This window comes from Betta splendens, chromosome 6 (genome assembly GCF_900634795.4).
Source record: "Betta splendens chromosome 6, fBetSpl5.4, whole genome shotgun sequence".
NCBI classification, from domain to species: Eukaryota; Metazoa; Chordata; class Actinopteri; order Anabantiformes; family Osphronemidae; genus Betta; species Betta splendens.
The window spans coordinates 17992274-18015150 of NC_040886.2; the positions used below are offsets into that span (position 1 = coordinate 17992274).

General features: G+C 47.4%; 1 protein-coding gene across 3 annotated transcripts; it reads left to right on the top strand.

The window, feature by feature from the left end:
• Positions 1–14: 14 nt before the first annotated feature.
• Positions 15–22639, top strand: poc1b (POC1 centriolar protein B). 3 transcript variants are annotated; one of them, XM_029154098.3, is made up of 12 exons: positions 15–173; positions 2000–2084; positions 2499–2670; positions 2746–2925; positions 3010–3117; positions 3219–3334; positions 3441–3574; positions 3681–3749; positions 3854–4006; positions 4257–4334; positions 21711–21932; positions 22265–22639. In XM_029154098.3, the coding sequence occupies exons 1-12, from the start codon at positions 162–164 to the stop codon at positions 22418–22420; spliced, it is 1485 nt and encodes a 494-aa protein (XP_029009931.1). In that variant the 5' UTR covers positions 15–161; the 3' UTR covers positions 22421–22639. The 3 variants fall into 3 exon arrangements, with proteins under 3 accessions (XP_029009931.1, XP_029009930.1, XP_029009932.1); XM_029154097.3 differs by lacking the exon at positions 15–173 and adding an exon at positions 1345–1659; XM_029154099.3 differs by lacking the exon at positions 15–173 and adding an exon at positions 1687–1859.
• The last annotated feature ends 238 nt before the right edge of the window (positions 22640–22877 follow it).

Below are 22877 nucleotides of genomic sequence, written 5' to 3' on the forward strand. Positions count from 1 at the left end.
GGTCATTTTCCATTGTTAGTATATTTGAGGTTTATCAATCATTGCTAACTACTACTGCTTAAGATCCATGGTTGGCTTTCTTCATTTCGATTTAATTTAAACAAAGTACTAGCCTTACATTGTATTAGAGTCACTATACAAAACCTTGATTACTTTAACAGATGCAAACATGGGTGAGTATTTCTATTTGGTTCTTGAATCTGTTCAAGTTATACTTATATATAGTTATACTTATATATATGTTAATGGACAGTTATACGAATTATATGTAAATTCCTGTCTATACTAAACAGCAACTGTATATCTTATTTGTATCTACTGTACATCATATTAATATCTATATGTAAATAGATAACTTCCTGATTATAGTAAACACCAACTGTATATAATAATAATATCTACTTGCATATTCCTTTTCAGTATTATTTTCACAATTACTATAGCAACCTATATATCTGCTGTGGTGGAAATTTCCAGTAAAGAGGCAGATGAGAGAGTTGTCCTTTTGTGCGATTTATTGAAATAATAAAAAGCAAATAAAAAGCATGGATGTTGATCGTGCACATCAACAAACCAAAAACCAGCTGTGGAGATCAGTGCACACACCACGATGGTGTGATGCAAAGAGCCCACGATCCTCAAGTTGCTTCTGCCTTTTAACCCCTTTCTCTGGCTCTGGTGGAACGTCTCTCTGCAGCAATGGAATTGTTTGTGCCACCTTATCTCGCTGTGAGTGAGAATGTTTGCTTTCTCACTTCTGCATCATCATGTCTTGTTATCCAAAGGAAGGAACACCGAGCTTCCAAGACAAGATGCATTGGCTTTACCAGCCTTGGGTCTGGTGGGGAGTCAGATAGGATGGAGCCAGAGTCCAGGTGTAAAAGACAAACATATATCATAAATTATTAGTCAGTCAAATGGAACATCAGATGTTTAGACTTGATGTACAACAGCACATGCGATTAGTTGTTTGTGTAAGAATGTTCAGTGTTGCACCTAACCAGCACATGACAACTGTGTTGGATAAGAAATAGAACAAGGCACAATTTTTCCATTACACTGCATACCCCTAATTGCTAGAGCAAAAGCATATATGCTAATCTATGTTAATTGACTGTAAATCCCTGATTATTATGTCCATTGCAAACCATTCTGTAAATACCATTCATATTTTTCTGCATATATATATTGCACTGACTGCGTATTGCACTTCTGGTTAGACCTAAACTGCATTTCGTTGCACTGTACTCCTGCATGTGTAATGACAATTAAGTTGAATCTAATGTGATTTAATTATACTTATGGGGTTGCTGTATGTCCCGTGTTCTCTATGTGTCCTGAATGCATCACAGCGCTCTTCTCGTTCTCAACAAAAGGAAGCCACACCTGGATAGATAGTAACTAAGCTGTGAAACGAGCTGATGTGCCTAAGATAAATATCGGCTTCATTTTTGAGTTTCGAAGATTGAAATTCATCAAACACGATTCACTTTCATCGTGTTCGACAGTGTAGCGGACAGAGACGCCGTTATCTGGGTTCGACAGGTCGGGTCTGAGGCGGTGCTTCAAGGCGCTGTGTTTGACAGCCATGGAAGTTCAGAGCCGCTCATCAACTTTCGCTTAAGCAGCACTGGGCTCCGAACGATGGGCTCGGTCATGGTACGTGTCTGTGCTCCAGCTGTGTGTGTGGAACTAACGACCAAGCGTGCGTTCTCGTCCGCTGGTCGCGCTAACGGTGACGTTAGCTGCGTCGGCGGGTTCGCTAGCTGCGTCCTGACTGGCGAAGCTAAGAGGATTGAGTGATGCTGAATGAAGCTGTCTGTCAAGTCCCGACAGCACAGTAGCGCATACGTGGGAAGGTGTCACTTCTTTAATTACTTTTCATATTTTTGTGATCTGAAAAACAAAACAAAACAAGCGCTCGTCACACATACTGCAACAAAGTTAAAGTGAAGTGGGGAGAAGTGATGGTTTGACGGGTTGTGAACATGCATTACAGGAGGATCCTACTCTAGAAAGACACTTCAAAGGACACAAAGATGCCGTCACCTGTGCAGACTTCAATCCCAGCCGCAAACAACTGGGTAACTACTACCACCCGCTGCTAAGATCTACACAGACACTAGTCAGACAGGTTCCCATAAATATAAAGCATGCTATTTACAGCATAATAAATGAATACAAGCTCAGTAGTTAGTGAAAGTACTGTACCTGTAGTGCAGTGAAATTATCTTTCTACTTTACAGCAACTCAACTTATATGGTCCCATATTACATATTGTTTTGTGCACAAAGCGCTCGTCTGTCTGTCTGTCTGTCTGTCTGTCTGTCTGTCTAAAGTAAATATTCCATTCATTTTAAACTTTTCTCTATTAACATTGAAGTCTACATCACCACTGAATCTATTGTAATTCTCTAGTTGCAGAGCTGTAGAGATCGGATTCAACAGGTTGTGATTTTTAATGTTTGACAAAATGTTCTGTCTTTGTCTCCCTCCAGCTTCTGGTTCAGTGGATAAAACCCTTATGATCTGGAATCTGGCACCCAAGGCTCGAGCTTTCCGCTTTCTTGGCCACCAGGACGTGATCACCGGTGTGCAGTTTTCACCTTTGGGCAACCTGGTGGCCACTTCCTCAAAGGACAGAACTGTCCGACTGTGGACACCTTCCATGTAAGAGTATTTTCATTAAGTACCATCATTGATGGTCAGACATGAAGTTTAAACGGACACGTGCTGTGTTTGTAGGAGAGGAGAATCGAGCGTGTTCAAAGCCCACACAGCTGCCGTGCGCAGCGTTGCCTTTTCACACGACGGCCAGAGACTGGTGACAGCATCTGATGACAAGTCAGTCAAAGTGTGGAGTGTTCACCGGCAGTGCTTCATCTACTCCCTCAACCAGCACACAAACTGGGTACGCTGCGCCAGGTACGAGTCCTCAGCATCGCTCTGGCTGCAGTGCGGAGATACACGCCTGACTCTCTGTTTCCTGCTTGTCCTCTGCTGCTGCAGGTTTTCTCCAGACGGGCGACTCATAGCTTCCTGTGGCGATGACCGCTCTGTTCGGCTGTGGGACACATCCACCAAACACTGCATCAACTGCCTCTCTGACTGTGGAGGGTGGGTCCAACACACTTCTTCACGTCTGATATTCTCTGCCTCAATTTCACAACTTCAGCTTCAGACTCTTGACGTGATCCTAAATGTTTTTGATATTTTAGGTCAGCAACATTTGTTGATTTCAACTCAAGTGGAACCTGTATTGCATCCTCAGGATCTGACAGTACACTTAAAATCTGGGACCTACGGACCAACAAGCTAATTCAACATTATCAAGGTGGGAAAATCTGAGCTAATAAATCACTTTAGGCTTTAACCAGGAAGCTGGAATCTGCACCGTAAGTGGCTCTTAATGTTATGAATCTGTTCATGTTTTGGATCAGTTCACAGTGCTGGAATCAATAGTTTCTCCTTCCATCCATCCAACAATTATGTGATCAGTGGTTCCAGTGACAGCACCATTAAGGTCATGGACCTGCTGGAGGGACGCCTCATTTACACCCTCCATGGACACAAGGTGATGCTACATCAATGCTCGCATCACCACTGGGCATAAGTCACTAAAGTCTGAGCAGTGTTTCTTGTCATTCGCTGTTTGTCACTTTTGTTGCTTACATTTTCAGGGTGCTGTAGTAACAGTCGTCTTTTCCAGAGCTGGGGATCTGTTTGCCTCAGGTGGAGTTGATGGTCAGGTTGGTGTTTCACAAGTGGAGCTTGGATACTTTATGCTTTTACTTTGGCACTTTAGCAGAAAACATTTTTCTTAGAATTTGTGCTCGTCACCTTAATTATCCAGGTGCTGATGTGGAGGACCAACTTCGACACAAAGTCCTACCAAGATGTTATGCACCAGCACAGCAGGAGGTCCACCCCTGATTCCCCACCTCACCTGAGTGACATCCATCCTAGAGGAGCCCATCTTCATCACCCAAAGCCCATGGCTGTTCAGGTCGTCAGTTGTATTATGTTGTTATTTATGCATGACTTGACTATAATCCTGTTTAATTTTCACTGACTGATGTTCAAACACTAAAACTTCTTTTACTGCCCACACAGTAGTACAAACAACCTCTTCTACACTATAATATTTTCATTTTAACATGTGTTAAATTACCAGAAGACAAATCAAATGTTCTGTACAGGTTAAGTTGAGCTCATTATTTTACTTTCTTGTCATTTATGTTACTTTCTCTCCACAGATCAGTCCAGCGGTGACAGATACTCTGTCCACTGACCCTCATGTCATAGAGTTGGGCCAAGCTGTTTACAGCTCTACGGTATGTTGGAATATTGTCAATCACTCTGCACAGAATCATCCTGAATTCTATTCCATTTTTCACCACTTTGCTGAAAAGTGGCCCTCGGGTTCTTCAGTAAAGACCAAACAATGACAGTACACAGAAGGTTTCATAACAGATGCAGGAACATACTTATGGTGCTGGAGCCTATGAACCTGGGGATCCATTTTTACAGATGTACAGATTTTCACTGACCACCAGGAGGCAGTACAGGACAGTTTGTTTTGCCTTCCTGAGAGAGGTGCTGTGATGTAGTAAAAAGCAACACTTGTGTCTTTACTTGTGTTATTGTGACATTCAGGAATTCTCTAATTCTCCAATCACAGATTTCTTTCTGCTGCAATGCAGTTGAGAAAGTCTGAAATCCAAGATGAAATGTCCCCTTTGCCATTATAAGCCTGTTCATCTGTGCTGCAGGATTGGTCTTGATCCAACAGCCGAGTGAATGCCACTGTGTATTGTTGCCCATGGCCCATTTAGGTCGGCAGATCATTGACCTGGATGTGAACTTAAGTAGCAAGTTCACATTATGTTGCAAGAAGTAGTCTTGAATGTGAATTACTGCTATCCGCTTATTCTACAAATGCTGATCCTCGGTGAATGAGTCGAAACATGAGAATAATGCAGCCTGGCTGTAATGTACAGTTTGAATGAGAGCTTGGTGTGTGCGTTAAAGGCTTTTAACCTTCTGTTGAGTTTTCCATTGATGACAGTTGGGTCCTGACCTACAATGTAGGAGTAGGTAAACATCCTAGACGAATCAGCATCACCCTCTAGTCTCCCCTGTTTGAGTGCTGAGAAGAATGAGTTGGCTCAGCAGACTGTTCCTTTTGCATAATCCTAAAGAAGCTGGAGACAACTGCTGACCTCTGGTGTTGTAAAGAAGAATAACACGTTTGTCGCTTCTTCCATCCCCAGTTAGTGATTTAGTTTCTCACACAAAAAGCTTCAGCCACACACAAGCATTCATATTAATACTGGTCTGTGTGTGTATGTTTGTTGTGTGCAGATGATTGAACATGGATAAGTTCTAATAATGAATCATGTCTCATTAACTCTAATCAAAGCATGGCTTTCTTGTTGTGAATTTAATGTACAGATGTGGATCTGACTTGAGAAAGTGAAAGGATTTTTCTTGTACAGGCAACAAACTACAACAAAGTAATCTGATACTAATATGTTCATCGTGTGTTTTTGTTTTTTTTATTAACTGAAGGAACGTGTTGACTTTCCATAACTGCAGCAGGAGTTCATGTTTTGTTGTCTTAGTGTCTCCTTCCTTTTGCTGGTTTCTGAGTGGGAAGGAAGCCATGAATGAACCAAGCCAAGTGGAAGTCATTTAGAGTGAGGGTGGCCAAGTCAGATAAGTGCTTTGGGTTCAGGAGTCCAGTAAACACACAACTGAACAGCCATTCATGTCCTGAAACATTTTGATGTTACCATGGAGCCGTGTGCAGGAAAGTGTCCCATGAATGAACGGTTACATTGTCAGATGAGCGTTTCAAAAGCTGCCTTGGCTGCCTGAAAAACAGGAAGTGACACTTTATAAATGTCTGGCAGTTTCATCTCACCATTCGTTGGAGGGGTAGATACTTGATGTGTTGATACTCGGTGTGGTGGAACAGACCCAAAATAGAACCACCCACAGAAAGTTAGGCTCCAGCAGAATGTGAAAGGAGCTCATTTCTGTTTTACATTGCTTCCATTACAGTCATCCAAATAAGCTGCACCAAAATATTTCTGATTATATTCACATTTGAGTCCTTTGTTTGTGTCTTTGCTTTGCTCTGTTTTGCTGGAGGAGCTCGTCTTTGTGCCTTGCATGAATTAGCTCAGCGAGCCTGAATGGAGATGCCTGTGAGACGGGGAGGAATAGAGATGAGAGAGATGGGGTGAGGGAGTCGGAGTCCACGTGCCGGTGCCTGGGTCCCCTGGGGGCCCTGAGCAGGGCGTCTAATAATAGACGAGCTGGAGCGCTGCCTGTCTGCTTAACTAACTGACTAACTCGCTGCACCCCTGTGTCACAAATATTTAATGCACATACGAGCTAAAAATAGCAGAAAGGAGCGCTGCTCCATTACGTGCTCACCAAGTGAACGGACTGTGATGCAGTTTATAACACAAAGCTCCCATGGCTTCCTTCTCCTGGTTTGAACCACGTTCTCAGCTGGAAGCCTGCATGTGTGTGTGCATGTGACGGCAGCTTTGTGGTTTATTCATTGGCCTTTTGTGAGTGTGGGCGCACACCTGACTCTCTGACTCCGGTTCTGATTGGTTCTGTTCGGGAGCCCCCGGTGCTGCTCCTCCTTGTCTCCTCCACTTCTTGCTGTCACTGGGAAACTCCCCCCCTCGTCCTCCCTCGTCCTCCCTCGTCCTCCCTTCCCCTGTCTTCCCTCATCAGTCCACTCTGGTCATTTCTTCCAGGCCAGTTGAGGCCCTTAGTGATTTCCCTTCCGCCTTGCTCCGGTGTTTCCCCTCCATCGCCCTAATGGGTCCGAGCGCAGGCGGAAGCAGGGAGATGGGGAAGGCACGGGGATGCGGCCGGCCTGAGGTGAATACGTGGGAGGGTGCATGGGGATGTTCCCTGCTGCCATCAGCGACCTTCACGGCAGAGATGCCAGATTGGACTCTACAGATGTACCTGTACTGTGGTGTTGGACTATGTAATGTATCGTGTCAGTAATACTGTGGGGGCCACAGGGCTGACGTCAGTGATGGTACAATGACACTGATGCCACCAGCTTCTTAAGCACGAGGCTCCACTGAGCTGCTGACAGTGCTCAGTGCTTTTGAATAGAGGCTCATCCCAAACGCATCGTCAATTCAGAGCAGAGCGGGGTCAAGGGTCATGCCCTCACTCACAGCGTGCAGGAGCATCCGTGCCAACAGCGTCTGGGCTCCTGAGCTCTGCACTGGTCGCTCACTCTGGAGAACAAAAGCTACATTTCCCTCTGGAGTCAGTTACACGGGCCTTAAATTAGGTTGCAGGAAGCCCGGGAGGTCAGTAAAGAACCTCCAGATTTTATCTGTGCTAAATGAGAAGGATGTTTGTTTAAAGGGCTCAGTTACCTGCTGCCAGCTAAGTAGTTTTCTGCTTGACCCAGTCTAGTGAGAGTAAATTACATAAAATGTAATTAAACTGATGGATGTTTTCTGTTCTGGGTTTGCTCTACTTTAAGCGGGGAACTTAAAAGTGAATACTTGGACTGATAGAATCTTTCTCTTCATGTGTGATTAACTGTAATTGTATTGAGATATAATACGCTCTCTCTGGGTTGAGGCCAAGGTAGAAAATGTCCACACGGGCAGGTGGTGCAGTTCACTGTTTGAAGGAAGGATCTAGCTGATTAAAGCTGCATGCGTCTCATTAAGCCTAACGAGTTTTATTAATACTGCTGATGTGTATTGTGTGTAAAGAGGTGATCAGATAGCAGGCGGTGGGATTCAGTTACTTGCACCATCTCTCGTGTTTCCGCAGACGTTTGCTGTGACGCCAGTTTGATCAGACAGGGTGTCCTCTGTTGACGTGTGTGTGTGTGTGTGTGTGTGTGTGTGTGTGTGTGTGTGTGTGTGTGTGTGTGTGTGTGTGTGTGTGTGTGTGTGTGTGTGTGTGTGTGTGTGTGTGTGTGTTATTTTCAATGATTGTGTTTGTGTGTCTATATTTAGAACGCAGGCTCCGCCCACATCCTACTTTAGCCTTATGCGCGGTGCAACCACTGGATATTCGGTGGCCCGGAGGTTCAGATTCCAGATTTAAGTGCTGAAGAGGAGAACACAAGTGACATGACACAGCGGAAGCGAGCTAAAGATAGTACGAGCTCCTGGGGGCAGGATGGTTCACTTTCCACCAGGACACGGGCGCCCAGAGGCTGCGTAACACCCTCACACTCACACACACACACCCACAGCAACACAATCAAGCACATTCATTCATGCTTCATTCGCACTGGCTGCTGCTTCTCACACTCACTCTGCTGCATGTTTACTTTGAGAAAAATGCAAAATGGCAGGAAGACCTAAAGCACATCAGTCAGAGTGAAGGACAGAACGCTTCTCGAACCTTAAATCTGCACAGTAACTTGGTTCTAGTGTGGCAGTGGAGTGTTGCCTGGCTATAAAGTCCGAAATCTTTCTTTCATTCTATTTAGTGCTTATCTCTACCCCATTACAGCCCACATCAGAACAGCAGAGCAGCGTGAGGGTGATGGATGTTCAACTAGCTGGAGCTTTTCTCTGAAGGGTGAGACCAGATCAGAAGTGAATGAGCACCAGAGATGCTCTGGATGCTCATGTGAGCCGTGTTTTCCCAGTAGTTGCAGTTGTGTCTCTGCTGTACTTTGTGTAACTTAATCACTATTATTAAGCCCGCCGCCTCCTGATTGTCTGCTAGAGGGCAGATTCCGAGTCGCTGATCTTGGGGGCTGCTCATTCAGTAAATCTGAAGCTTCCTGTGGCAGCTCTGCTGGCGTTCGTTCCACTGTCCAAGAGCCTGAGCTTGCTCATCAAAAATACAAGAGGAGGACAAACCTAATGAGTAATTCAGCAGGATTCTCTCTTTGGATTCTCATCCATCCTTTCCTCACCTCACTTTTTTGGGTCTTCCTGTGTTCGCAGCATTACACAACACTTGTAGGAGGCGGTCGCCGTGTTGTTGCCCTTTATATCTTTGCTCATCAGGAGTCCGGTTACTCTGACATTCAACCGTTGGATGTAACAATTTAATATATTCTGTGTTCCAAGTTAAATATCCTTCTACACCTGTGCTGTGGAACAATAGCTTACTACCTGCTCTCTCGTCTGACATCTAATATTTAAAAGTTCATAAACCGCTGTTTCCGGCAGACGGATCTATTTTGAGGCTTCTCTGAATGCACTGTGTGCCATGACATATTTTCGCGCCTGTTGTGTTTACTTCCATTGCACTTCAAGGGCTTCCCTCCCGCGTGTCACCTTCGCTATTCTTCTGTGTGTGACCAAGGGTACAGTGCGTATCCTCAGAGCCTCTGCTGGGAATGCGCTGACAGGTGCACGCAGGAGGCTAAAAATAGCCGCACAGGTCTATTACAGGTGCCACGGACGGCAGAAAGGCCAATAATGATGCCTTGTGTGGTTTCCCTGTGTACAGAAATGGGATGTGGTGAAAGATGAACATAGACCTCGGATGAGACGTGACCGTTGCAGGAGCGTGCGGTCGTCTCTCCTGAAAGGAAAGAGACAAACATGCTTATGATGCCTTCTTATTCTTCATGATCATGGTGTTAAACCTGCGTTTTCATAACCAACGTTTTAGAGCGGTTTAGATCTTCATGATGGTGGCTGGCTCTGCTAACCAGCACCTCCTCCTCTTTGCCAACGCAGGCGGCACCAGGAGCTCCTGCGTGTCTTTGTGAGGCGGTACCAGCTCATGTGTGGCTGCTATTTTCTCCTGAGTGGAGGCAGTGGGGACGCGGCCCAGCGAACTGCGTGGGCAGATCAGACGCCTCGTGGCTCCGCTGCCGGCCCATTATTTCTGTACCGCTCTTCTACGCTTCAGAGAAACAAGTGATTGATTTTTCTAAACATTCTTTACATGCCTTCTTTCTTCCACCCATTGAAAGGCTTCTACCTCCAGACCTTGAATGGCTGAGCGGTCGTGCAGCTGAGACAGGATTAGACTTTCAGTACATGTAGAAATTGATTTAGTTTTGAAACGTCTTTTTTTAGCTGTTTGGTTGGAATATCACAAACATCTCCTGCTTGTACATATGTCTGTGTTTCTTGTCCATCTGTCTCCAAACCCGAACACGTGTCCCTGAAAGCAGGATTACTGGGAATCGGATAGGAAAACAAATCCATTTCCTGTTGGTGAGAAAGCATCAGAGTCATGGTTTCTCTCCGGAGGTGCAGCGGTAACCCAACACTGGCAGGTTAAATCCCACCACCCCCTGCTGTTAAGCTCATAGTCCACCTGTTAGGAAGTCATTCATCTCACTGTTCCCCAGAGAGGGAAAACTGGATCCCTACCTCTGGCCACAGCGGGACTGATGGACGGCTTTAATGGGCTTTTACCATTTGATGTATCCACTTTCTTCCTCTTTCTTTTTCAAATCTAATCTCCTCTCCCTATAATCTTCACTCTGTCTGCTCATGTCTTACCTTTTTACTTCATTTTCCTCTCCTGTGCCTCTTGTAAATGGTCATTGAAACCAGTCTCTGTGCTCACATTTCCATTTTTGTGTTGATCAAATGAGCAAACAAAGCCGAAATTAGTTAAAAATGAACCTTTAGTGAACCTCTAATAACTTATCGTTGCATGTGAACATATCAATGTAGTCGAATGAATGTGTTTGAGTAAAATTAACATGCAAATACTCCTAGGATTTCCTTCATTATTCCAGTTGTTGAACATTAAACTTCGGAAGCGTGAGGCTTTAGATCTTTTAAGAAGTTTATTAGCTACGATTATGGAGGTGATTAAGGTCTCCACAAAACAATTTTTACATTGTTGGATCCAGTCTGTCACAGTGTTGTGTCGGATCAATGTTTTTGTCACGGTTCTGATCTGAGGCCGTGGTTAAAGATGCTTAAGCGTTCTGCTGGGGTGTGTGGGAACATGGGAAACGTGGGGTCCCGGGCGTAGGCGCTCGCCTGGAGCTGCCATTGTTTTACTGGCACAATTAGCAATAAGCGGCGAAATGATTGTGAATGGCCAGTGAGGTTCCCACAGGTGCTTTGCAGTCCTTTTGGTATTAGTTCTAAAGCTGATTAGGAAGCCTTTCTGTGGCAATGCAGCACCGTGGCCATCTGTTTGTCCACTCCCTCCTCTGAAACTTCAGCTTCACTATTACTTTTCATAGTGAACACGTGTGCACATTTAAAGCTCTCTTTAAACTCCTCCTGGAGCTGTGCGAAGGTGAGCGTAGACCTGGTTCCCCTCTGACACTGTCTGTCCAACCAGCTGCCTCCCTCTCCGTTGTTTACCTGGCCCGTGACTCTGGCTGGGCTTCGTCACATGTTCTCATTCGTGGATGTGTGTCAAGATTCTAGATTAACCTCCTGTTGCCCTACTTACACTTAAGCCTTCCATATGTCACATTTGCTCCTTAAACACAAGTCCTGGTTGTCTTTCACTTGCATTTAAGCCTCTGTGGTGCCATAAATTCATTAGAGGAGCTTTAGAGCTGCGTTCCAAACCCACATGTAGCGACCTGACTGACTAAAAAGCATATTGATAAAAGCGCTGCTTCCCTGTGGCACGGTTCATAAACTTCATCCATGTTTATTGTTACTGGCTGTGACATAGCTGTTCAAATATTAACCGGGCCGAGCCGGACGGCGTTGTGTAACTGTCATTCAGAAGAACGGTACACGTTGTGAATGGACAGTGTAACAGTTGGCTGCTTGTTGCTACAGAAGTGTGTGACAGTTCACGCATGAATGTGGCGCTGCTTGGAAAAGTTTAATGTTAGTTTTCAAACTCTGGAGAATGATTAGACTTTGGTTTGTTTTGAGTCCTGGAGAAGAGTCACTGGTTAAAGAACCAGGAATAACTAATGCCTGTAGCAGCAGGCACAGTCACACACAGCAGCCGGAGGGGATTTCTGGTTCTGTGTCTTGTGCAGCGCTTTTGACCCATGCACACAGAACACAGCGCTGTCTGGACAGGGGAGGGAGTCCTATACGTGGGGCATGGCCAGAATGAATGTCCGGCAGGGAGTACTGGCACGAAGCGCGTCTTGATTCAGATTGCATGTGTCCATTTGTGTTTTCTGTGCGATTTAACCCCTTGTTGCTCCAGAGTAAATGAAACTTTATAGGCTAAGAAGCATCAGCGCCGGGTGGACGGCTCCTGTAGGTCCAGTAGCTGCAGTGGAGTTGCCTTTGCAACTGTGATTCAAGTTAATATAGAAATGTGTATCTATTTGTATGTAAATTTTATTGTTGACATTTGTCACAGCTAAGTTAATATGGCCGCATCATAAAGGACCCCTTTGTTTGTGCAAGCGGTCCTCGCTCTGACCCACTATCTCTGAAGTCTACATGCAACCCTGGTGTTGCCAGACCCCTTGTGACCAGCTGCATTTGAACGCTTAAGTGAGCCTAATGAAAGGAAGTCACCCATTTATTTCCTTCTCTACAGTGAATTATCTTTAGAAAGTCCCTGTGTTGCTCGGGTGAATCGGTTGCACCACTTCAAAAGCCTTCGTCTCGACTGACAGCCGTGGCCCTTGTCTAGAAGCACCCAACAGTCTTGTGATCCACTACAGGAGCCAAGTTAGAGATGGCTCATGTCAGGACAGTTGACAGGATGAATGCACTGAGCACTGGGCTTGGATCATATAAAGAACACATGAAAATGTCTTGATGTATAGAACACAGAAAGCTGTCGGGTCGTTGAGGAAGATACTGCTCAGGGTTGAAATAGATGGAACAGCTTCAGCTTGTCAAATTCCCACAACCTGCATTATTCAGACTGAACAAAAAGGCATGGATTCATTGTGTCCAATTACAATTAAACTAAAACTAAACACAATGGCCTGAGTGTTTGAAGGAGAAATCAGTTGAGCCACGTGATTTAAGAGAGTGGACTTAAGTTTGGCTTAGATGACCTGCTTCTGCTGTGGAAACGTATGATACAACTGAGAGCTTTGAAACGTTGACTCAGTTTGGTCAGGACCAAATCTGACCTACCGGCCCACAGTGAGCGGATGTAGTGTATTATACGTGTCCAGTCTGCGTGTGAGCGTCGGGGGAGGAGAAGGCCTGGTGATTTAGCTCTAGTAGTGAGTCAAGCTGCTTCAAAGTACAGCAGCTCAGCTGACTCTGCTGAAGACTCAACGTAGTGAATTAAATCTGCAGCACGTTTGCACAAATGTCTTCAGTCTACATGCTGCACGTGTTGTGCATAGAGAAATGGGGCAAACACTGGTTTTGCCAGCTTTGGACAACACAAATTTGTTAATCTCTGTTTTTGGCATGGTTGAAAGCACACAGTGCAGGCTTATGGGTTTCCAGACAAAGTAATCAGGTAGTTTGTCGATCGTACATCACTGCTTCAGTGATTTTTAGGCCATTTTTAAACATGCACTGGATCTTTTACCTTATGTAGACAATGCCCTGAGGTTCTGTCTGAGAGAACTCAACTGTCTGGACGTTAAAGAAGCAGAGTCTGTTCAATGTCCCATTGAGGCCACGTGAATGGATCTGCTGATTGTCTGGTGAATCCACTGCGAGGGAGTGACGTCTGTCCCACTCAGCTGGCAGCGCTTCATGCTGTAAGTGAAGCGCTAGCCCTCCCGCCGTGCGCCGTGCACGCGCTGCAGACGCCAGAGTCCAGCGCCGTGTTTCCAGTAGGTGAGAACATGTCTGACACCGGCAGCATCCTGTTATGGGCTCCATGTGTGAAGGTGCAGCTCCACAAAGGCCGGATGGGATTTTCTGGGCATTGTCTGGAGTTCAGACAGCTTTAAAGTACACACCCTTCACGGATCCTCCCGCTCTAGGAAATCTACCACGGTCCTCGTGCGACCCGTCGTTTAATCAGTCCCTTTAGCGACGCTTGGCTTCAGTACAGACAAACCTCCTCACTGCCTGGACAGGCTCAGACGGACACCCAGGATTCAGACATGTCCATCTTCCATTGTGTTCACCTCAGTGTATGTCAGATTTGCACATATTGAGCTTCAAACTAAAGCAAAGCAGTCATATTGATTGGAGCACAGCTGTGAAGATGCACAGGAGAATATATGGAGGGGAAAGTCTGTCTCTGGTGGAGAGCTGAGAGACAGCTTGGTGCTGTCGGACCGTGACGGACCACAAAGCCCACCTGTGGATCCGAGGACTCCCTCCTGCCTGCACCGTGAAGGCCAGAGACCAGCATGACCTCTGACCCCCCACTGCTGCAGCCGCCTGTCAGACAGCCCAGCCTCCCGCCTCCTCGCTCTTTGACTGCTTCGTTCCTGTGATGCGACTCAATGCTGCCACTGCTCTCTGCTTCCTTTCCAGGGGCCTGAACCCAATCAGCTGGCCTTTCTTCTCATTCATGTAGCGACCCGGTGTCTGTGTTCCCCACAGGTTGGCCTTTTGCAGAGGAGCTATAGCGCTGTATGACCATAGCTCCCATTTAGTTGCTGCTGTGAGATAAACCTGAGTTTATGCTCCGTCCAGGGTTGCCTCTGCATGAATTAAGTGGAAACAGCAATAAATGAGAAAGCTTGTTTATCGTTTACTCGAGTGCTTGTGTGAGCAGGGTGGTGAACCTGGTTTGTCAAAATGAGGCCCTTTCATGCTAATCATTGTCAGCAGGGTAATGGGATTGGATTGGGACAGTGTTTCCTGCTACCTCAGCTTTCACACCGTAGGAGCAGGAACTGGGCTCCTGCTGCAACCTTAGTCACGCTACTGTAACTTTCATGACATGCAAGGTGAGAACAGCCTAGAGGTACAGTTCCTCCTTACATCCTCTTTGCACATTTGTCCTTTCAGATGGACGCACTGCCTGTATTGACAATTTCAATTATTTAAATACTGGCATTGCTTCCACACAATATGTAGATTTGAGTGGGGTCAGTGAACATTGTTCTCCTGCTCTAAGCCTCCTGTTGCCTTGTTTCGGTGCCAAAGATTGTGATCTTAGTCTGTATGTGTGGGTTGGAATGTCTATTAAAATGTTAATAATGTGGGTAAATCTTAGTAAGGGGCTTTAAAATGGGCTAATACCATGGAAAACCACAATTCACCTCCTCACTGTGAAAAGACACTTTGGTGGGAAAGAGATGGGATATGAGTTGTTGAACGTCTTAGAGAAAGCCTGATTTCCTCTCTAATAAGAGATTTTGTGTTCCCAGAAACCTCAGCTGTGATGTCAGTGCATCCAGAGGAAATATAAAGCAAAGGTGTAATTAAGCAGCAGATGCTAAAAGGAGACACTGACACTTTCCTGACTGGTTCGTACAAAGTGTGTTTAAAGTGTTTGGTCCTACTTTTAGCCAATACTTCATGTATTCAAGTAGTCTCAGTCTCCTTTCATAATAAAGGAACCTGCTTAGACTGTTGTTCTCTGCTCCTTAGTCAGAGATTCCGTACGTGAAGCATTAGCCAACAGTTATTGCAGGATGCACTCAGAGAGCAGAGGGAGTCGAATGGCCTAAAGAGCATTTGACAGAAGAAACGCAGACGAGTGGAAATCCAACAAAAACAATACGTTGGTGTGATGAAACAAGAGGAACCAGTGTTACACAGTGACTCATAGGAAGTACTAGAACAGAGAGACCCAAAACGCCTGACGCCATCTCCAGTGTCTGGACCGACGGCCAGAATAGTTAAGTGCTTGAACATGTTACCTCATTCTTTGGAGCCAAATCGTATCCATATGTGCAACACCACAACCCGTCCAGTCGCATGTGAACCATGCTCCACGTTCAAATCGCCGTGACTGTAAACATCCTGCAAAGTAGTCAAGCACTGGTCGGTCCATGCATCCCGGCAGTCGTGTGCATGAAGCCAGATAATTGTTTAGATTAACAGAATGCAGGTTTGAATCCAAACGGCTGCGGCTGCGTCCAGACACTCGTCATTCTACTGCTTTCAGCACTTCCTCTTAGACGTCTTAAAAAAGACGTGTGCGTGTGTGTCAAGGTTCGACGTCTGCCTTAATTTGTGATGCGTGTGTGTGTGTGTGTGTGTGTGTGTGTGTGTGTGTGTGTGTGTGTGTGTGTGTGTGTGTGTGTGTGTGTGTGTGTGTGTGTGTGTGTGTGTGTGTGTGCTTGCGTGCGTGCGTGCGTGCACGTGTGTGTGTGTGTGTGTGTGCGTGCGCGCGCGCGTGCGTGCGTGCGCGCGTGCGTGTGTGTGCGTGCGTGCGTGCTTGCGTGTGTCTCTGCCACCTACTTCCTTCAGTACCGGTACCTGCAGTCATGAATGCACAGCGGCTGCAGTTGAGTTCGGCTGCACAGCGTGACGGATTTGACAGGACCACAGGGTGAAGTTATGGCAACAGAAACTAGGACAGCTTGTAAAAACGCTTACCAGCGTTCTTAGTGTCTGGCTGCGGTGGAAACATCAGAAATAACTGCAGCCCAGCATATAAATAACGTCTGAGCGACAGCCTCAGGGGCGCGGCCTCCACAGACTGCAGACGCCGCTCTGCTCTGCTCCGGTGTGGAGGAGGTTGAACCCTGCCTGCGCTCATACGGGGCCCAGCTAACGTGCGTTAGCATCCGTACCTCTAGCAGCAGTGGAAAACAAACATGAGCCGAGGCGGTGGGAAGCCGTAACCATCAATCACCCTCCAGGAGGGAGCGCCGGGACACGACTTCCTCAGAGGCGGCCAGATTTAATTTCCTGCCTCTTGTTGCTCTGATAATACCATGTTAATGGCTTCCTGCTCTCAGTGCCACGCGTATTCATTTATTTCCTGCCTAACCTGCCTGTTACGCAGCCAACCTGTTGTCACCCACATGTACACCTGCAGACCTAAACAGCTGACGCTTCCAGTTCGTGTGCAGGATGCCGTGAACGCTGCTGTTTCCGAGGAAACGGCGCTCAGCTGATGCTGTGCTGCGACTCGCTCCGTCTCGGTGCAGGTCGCAGCCGAGCTGCTTCCACCAACGCTGTTCTTGACCGTGTTAATGAAGGCTGGGCAGCCCTTCACAAGCCTCTGTTGCCGGCGCTGATCCATTTTTAGCGTGAGTGGGAACCTGTGACCTCATGGATGTGAGTGCTGTGAGCTGTTCATCAGGCTACAGGCTGAGAACACACACGTTTCCCCTCGCGTTATTTACAGCCACAGACGAGTTCCAACTTCTACATGAAGCAGTCAAATATGCTGAAAAAATAATGCTCTCAGCCGAGATGTAGCATATTCAAAATCACTGTAATCTTTCCACAGTTGAAATGAAATAGCAAAATTACTGGGTGAGTGTTTGTTGGATTCAGCGTTGCGTTTGTTTGTTCTTATTTCTCTTAAGTGATCTTTTAAGTGATCGGCCCAGAGGCACAGGGTTAGACTAGTTTTATTTCAGGTTTCATTTGATTCATTTCCCCGTTTCTTCTACTCAAACCGAACCATTCTGAGGAAGGATAATACTTTTAGCCAGCTGGTGTGAGTTTGCTAATCCAAAGAGGCTGTAATTAATGTGCTAAGTTTAATTAAATGTTTCGTGCCTCTTTTCTTGTGTCTTTGTTTGCCAAAGTTCACACATTTTGTGGAATATGCCTCTTGTGCCAACAGGATTAAATTCACACCTTCTGTGAATAAGCAGAATTTCTGCATGTACTTATCAAACAAATGCTGACGCAGTGTTACAGTGTCAGCCTTCCTTCAGATCAGGTGGGCTATGAATGAATGAATGGCTGTCAGGGCGTCTCATACCCTGTTTGATGGCTGTGTCATGGTTATGTCTGTTCTCTTTGTATCTTTGTATGTGTTTCTTGTCGACATTTAAACCTTGGCTCATTAATTTCAATGGCTTTTAATCTGGTGAGTGCGTACGTGTTTGTCAGAGCCGGCTAATTACGGGCTGGAGGTGTGGGTGTGTGTGTGTGTGTGTGTGTGTGTGTGTGTGTGTGTGTGTGTGTGTGTGTGTGTGTGTGTGTGTGTGTGTGTGTGTGTGTGTGTGTGTGTGTGTGTGTGTGTGTGTGTGTGTGTGTGTGTGTGTGTGTGTGTGTGTGTGTGTGTGTGTGTGTGTGTCAGAACACACACTGTATTTAATGGCCGTCCGCCGTGAGCAGGGTATTTCTGTCTGAGTGTGTGGGCGGCTGCTGTGCGGATGTCGGAGACAGACAGAGCTGAGGGAAGAAAGGAGGAAGGGTGAGAAATAAAACGGATGTATCCACTTCCTCAGAGCCACATGAACCTCCTCTCTGCTTCCTTCCCATCTCGTAGCTCAGCTTTCTGCAAAATGTGAATTTGACAAAGCTGTTCCAAGTACGTTTGATTGGCCTTTTCCTTCATCCAAGTCCTGAGGGAGACAATGAAAATCGTAGTGAGGCTGCGTGTCTGCACGTGTCCGCGTGCTCTGCTGTTCTCCGGTTTGTGTGGGCTCTGGTTCCGCGTGGGCGTGTGCGTCCTCGGCGCGCGCTCGCAGAGATGCGGGTGTGGATGCAGCACCTGAGCGCACGGCAGAGATGAGTGCGGAGCGGAGGCTCGATGTGCAGCGCAGCAGCAGGTCTGCTGTAGCTGCCATGTGACTTCCTGCTGGAGGTGGAGCAGATTTTGAGTGTCTGCACATTAATAAACAGGAAGCAGCCGGCGGCTTATTATAGATGGTATGTTAGAATTTAATAGTAGATAAGAGCAACAACTACTGCTGCTGCTCCAGCTGTTATCATCAGTGCTGTGACTGGGAGCCTCCACTCCTCAGACCTGTGGCTGGAAGCAGGTCACATCTGTGTCATTTAGCTGAATGGAGCCGGTTCACTGGCGTTTTATCCAAACATGTCAGCAGTAATGAGCGATGGCGCTGCAGAGCTGATCACCAGCTCCAGCTCCGCTCCCACATGGTGACTGCATCCATTACTTGCTGTGGAGCTGTGGTTGGGTTGGACCCACTGCAGGTTTAATGTACACACACCTTGTTAAGGGTTCCATTATTCCACTGCCTCTTAAAGCAGCGCCGTCACGACCGCCCCGTGCAGTGTTTTGTGCAGGGCCACGTAGGTTTCAGCCCCAGCTCAGCGTGTCACAGAGTTCAAACCCGCTGCCTCTGCTGTGTGCAGAGAAAATTGGGGTCACGCCTGCTGCTAATAATGAAGGAATGAATTCTTGTGAGTGGCTCCAGCTGCGCTGTGTTTGGGCGCGTGGTGCCGTCCGCTCAGTAAACGCTTGCCAGCGTTAAGGTCTGCTCATTCCCATGAACGTCCAGAGGCCGGCGGTTTGCTGGATGAGCAGGTCTGTGTCAGTCTGTAAAGTAGGAAAGTGAAAGGGTCGGGGCGGTGACGTCTGCGTGGGTTTGTACCGAGGATTTCCTCCTCGTGGAGCCTGGTTTATAACAGCACTACACACTTCCTGTGATCAGGAAGTGCTCCCTTCCGATCGCTGCACCACTTCAGCACCACACCAGGCGATACAGGAACGGACGTGAGAGCTCACATGCGTCCACTGTTGGCGCATGGTGTTTATCTGAGGAGTTGATCCAAGTGAAGGAATCGCTTAAAAGGTGTCAAATGGAGTTTGGACTCATTATAATGTAGAGACGAGTTTTAATCACCTCCTGACTTCAGTATAATCCTCACTGACTCACTCAAGTGATGGTTCTATTCCAGTTCATTGTCCTTGCTCCCATAACATCATGTCACTGATGGACGGTTACCAGATGAAGCCGATCTGTAACTGGGAACTGTAGCAAGTAACTGGGAACCAGCCACCGATGAGGCGTTCATGCTCATCTGAATCTCTACGCAGTTTCGTTCTTAGACGCTCAAGACATTTTCCTCATCACTGCTGACTGTTCAGTGACTTCAGAGGCTTCAGTCACTGAGTGTTTCCGTCACGTGGTCCACATGCACACAGCCAGTACTTGGCATCACAGCAGCAGGTGGTTCCGTCTGAATACTAAGCATCACACGACTGGAGAGCCCATCTGTGTCCTCTCCAGTGGACAGGACGCTCCGTCCAGCTTGACAGACGTTTGGTCAGAATGCCTATTTACAATTAAAATTTAATTCATGTGCTTTGTGTCAAAAAGCTGCTGAATTATGCAGAGAAGAGGAGTTTGAAGTGCAGCTAAACTCTGGGAAACGTCACAGCAGCACTGGTGTTTTCTTGCTGGCTGCAGGTGAAGCAGGGAGGTTGTTGAGGGAGGAGGACATCAGAAAGACCCTTCAATTAGGATCAAACAGCTGGATGTGTGAGGGGCTCCTGCCTCCCACAGCCCCTGATGCTAATCATGTTTTTGATCAGACACCTGTGGGCTGCTTTGGACGTGAAGGGGCTATTTTTGACTCTGTCTGAACGCGGGCGCGTTGGTCACGAAGCTGTTTCCACCCTGGAGCCTGTGACTCCACGCGCTAACCTTTCACTGGAGCCCCCGCTGACAACGACACGCTCAGCTCACCACCGCCCGCTCCCTTCACAGCAGAGCGACAGCTTTCAGGAGGCCACAGCCACGTTCCTGTCGGAGCTGAGGCAGCGTATCTGTAACCATGATTTTCGTGCTTATGACTGTGTCCTGTGCGACTCTCAGCCAAGCGGAGACGCCCGTCTGTTAATGGTTTGATTGCACCCAAACTTCCTGGAGGAGGGGGGGCACCGGGGGGGGCTGGATCTGCTGAGGCTGAATGAACGGAGCAGATGTTGGCCAGATGTGCACGATGAGGGCGGGTGGAGGGACGAGAACAGAACCACACAGGAGACACAAGTTCAGACACAAGGGACTCTCCTTCCACGCAGCAACCGCTCAGGAGCAACTGGCAGCAAACGCGCACGTGCGCTCCTCCCGCTTCTTTGAAGTCGGCCTGTCCTCAGGAAGTGAGCCGGAATCGATTGCTCCGTGCATTAAGCCAGGAATGTGTGACCTCACCCCCCCCTCCTCCTCCTTCTCCTCCATCCTCTTATGTTCCACCTTTTTGCTCCTCTTCCGCTCCCAGTGCTCCGTCCGCCACCTTTTCCTGAGGTGGATCATTTGCATTATACAAACTGATCTGATGATACGTGGTCAAGTCAGATCAGGTTTACCCATGTGAAGCCATTACCCAGAATGCATTGTGATGCCTATGAGAATGGCATGTTGTTTGTGTTATGAATGTCTTATATACTGGTCACGATGCATTTGATTCTGCTCTAAAGAGAAAGTTTGAGGCTAGAATAGAATATGACTTAATATCTGTGTACGCGTCCTTGTGTAAATCACTGTAAAGCTGCTGACGAGCATGTGTGAAACCATCGGATGTGAAGCTGTTCACATTTGTTTTCCTGCCTTGAATGAATGATGAACAGAGAAAATGAATCCCAGGCTGAATTGAACACAACCTTGTGTTTTCTCAGCTTCCTTTCCTTTGTGTTGTTCTTTACTGGTGAGAATGAAATCACTTTGTCCCAAGGACCTTTAGAGTTTCTCAGTGAACATGACCTCAGAACTTTTTAACCTGTCTGTGAGTCAGTGGGTCACAGGCCGTTATTCAGCCGGTAATCCAGGAGTGAGTCATCCACCTCCTTCAGTCTGACAGGGTCTGAGAGTCAAGGCCTTCTGCTGGCACAACAATGAGACAGGATGTGGGCCTCGACTAGAACTACGTATCACTGGAATTTACAATTATTAATACCTATTCTGCGAAAGCGGAGACTCTAAACTCTACTAGGATGTTATTGTAGGAGCCTTTGTTTTCATGGCGTGTCCACTTCAGGTGTCAGTCAGCTGCAGTGTCTGCTTTCATCTGCAGCTCCTCACTGCGCAGACGCACGCAGCCCGTTCCAGCGTGGAGCGCGGTGCCAGCGGAGGAAGCTGCACAGCAGGGGGCCAGACGGGCGCCGGCCGGGGAGGGGGCGGGAGGAGAGAGGAGCAGCGGGCACAGACTCCCTCGCTGGACGCGGTGTCGGGTGAAGCCTCCAGTCTGGACTCGGTCCTGAGGCACGTCGTTCTACAGCTGGATATTCTCACGCAGGTCAGTGGATCCACGTCAGATCAAGACGGTGGCAGCGTGTGAAGCCTACGAACACAGATGAAAGGAAAGGGGGTGTTAACGGGTTACATGTGAGTGATGCTCTCAGTTAAACCTCACACACCTGAGGCCGAGTCCAGGTTTACCTGTTCCTACAAGCTCATGGTGAGAACACAAGACATGTTTGAGCAGTGGACAGTGCTGTTATTGTAGACGGTGCTGTAAAAGAGGTTGAAGGGGTTGAACCTGAGTGTTCAGGTGCTGCTGCTCTCCTCACTCTCTCTCTCATAATTACTCTGACCTCCTTAAAGCTATGCTGTCGTCCACGTCCACAGACGGTCTCGGTGCTGGAGGAGCGTCTCACCCTGACGGAGGACAAGCTGAAGGAGTGTCTCCGGCACCAAACCCAGATTCTCAGGGACGTGCGGGCACCAAGAGCGAGGCGGAGGTCTGACAGCGAGGACGCGGACGAGTCCGTGCGTCCCACCTGAGGACAGACTCTGTCTGTCCATGTGTTGGACACCAGCATGAATCTGACCACTGTCCTGGTGGCGGCTTCTCTCAGGGGTTACGTTCCATGTCTGTGTCACGCCTTTTACTGTAAGATGTTTGATCTGTTTTGTATTGTGTGATTTTAAAGCGTGTTGATCTGCACATGCCTCAGCTCCTCATGACCCTAACTTATAATAAATGACTTTTGCAGTACTGAGCCTGGTGATCCTGCTGAGCTCTGCTTGTTTAAATGACCCTCGCTGTTCCTCCTCCAGTCCCTGTGGGACGTCCGGGCTCGTGGATGTTTTTCCAGCGGTTCCGATGCGGCCGGTCGGGAGGAAGCCGTAAAAAAGCCACACGAAGGGGGAGCTCTCCGCTGCTGCCACCACATCCTCCGCCTCCTCCTGGCTCCATCCACTGTCGTCTGCTCTGTTCGGCCGGCGAGGCGTGGTGCGA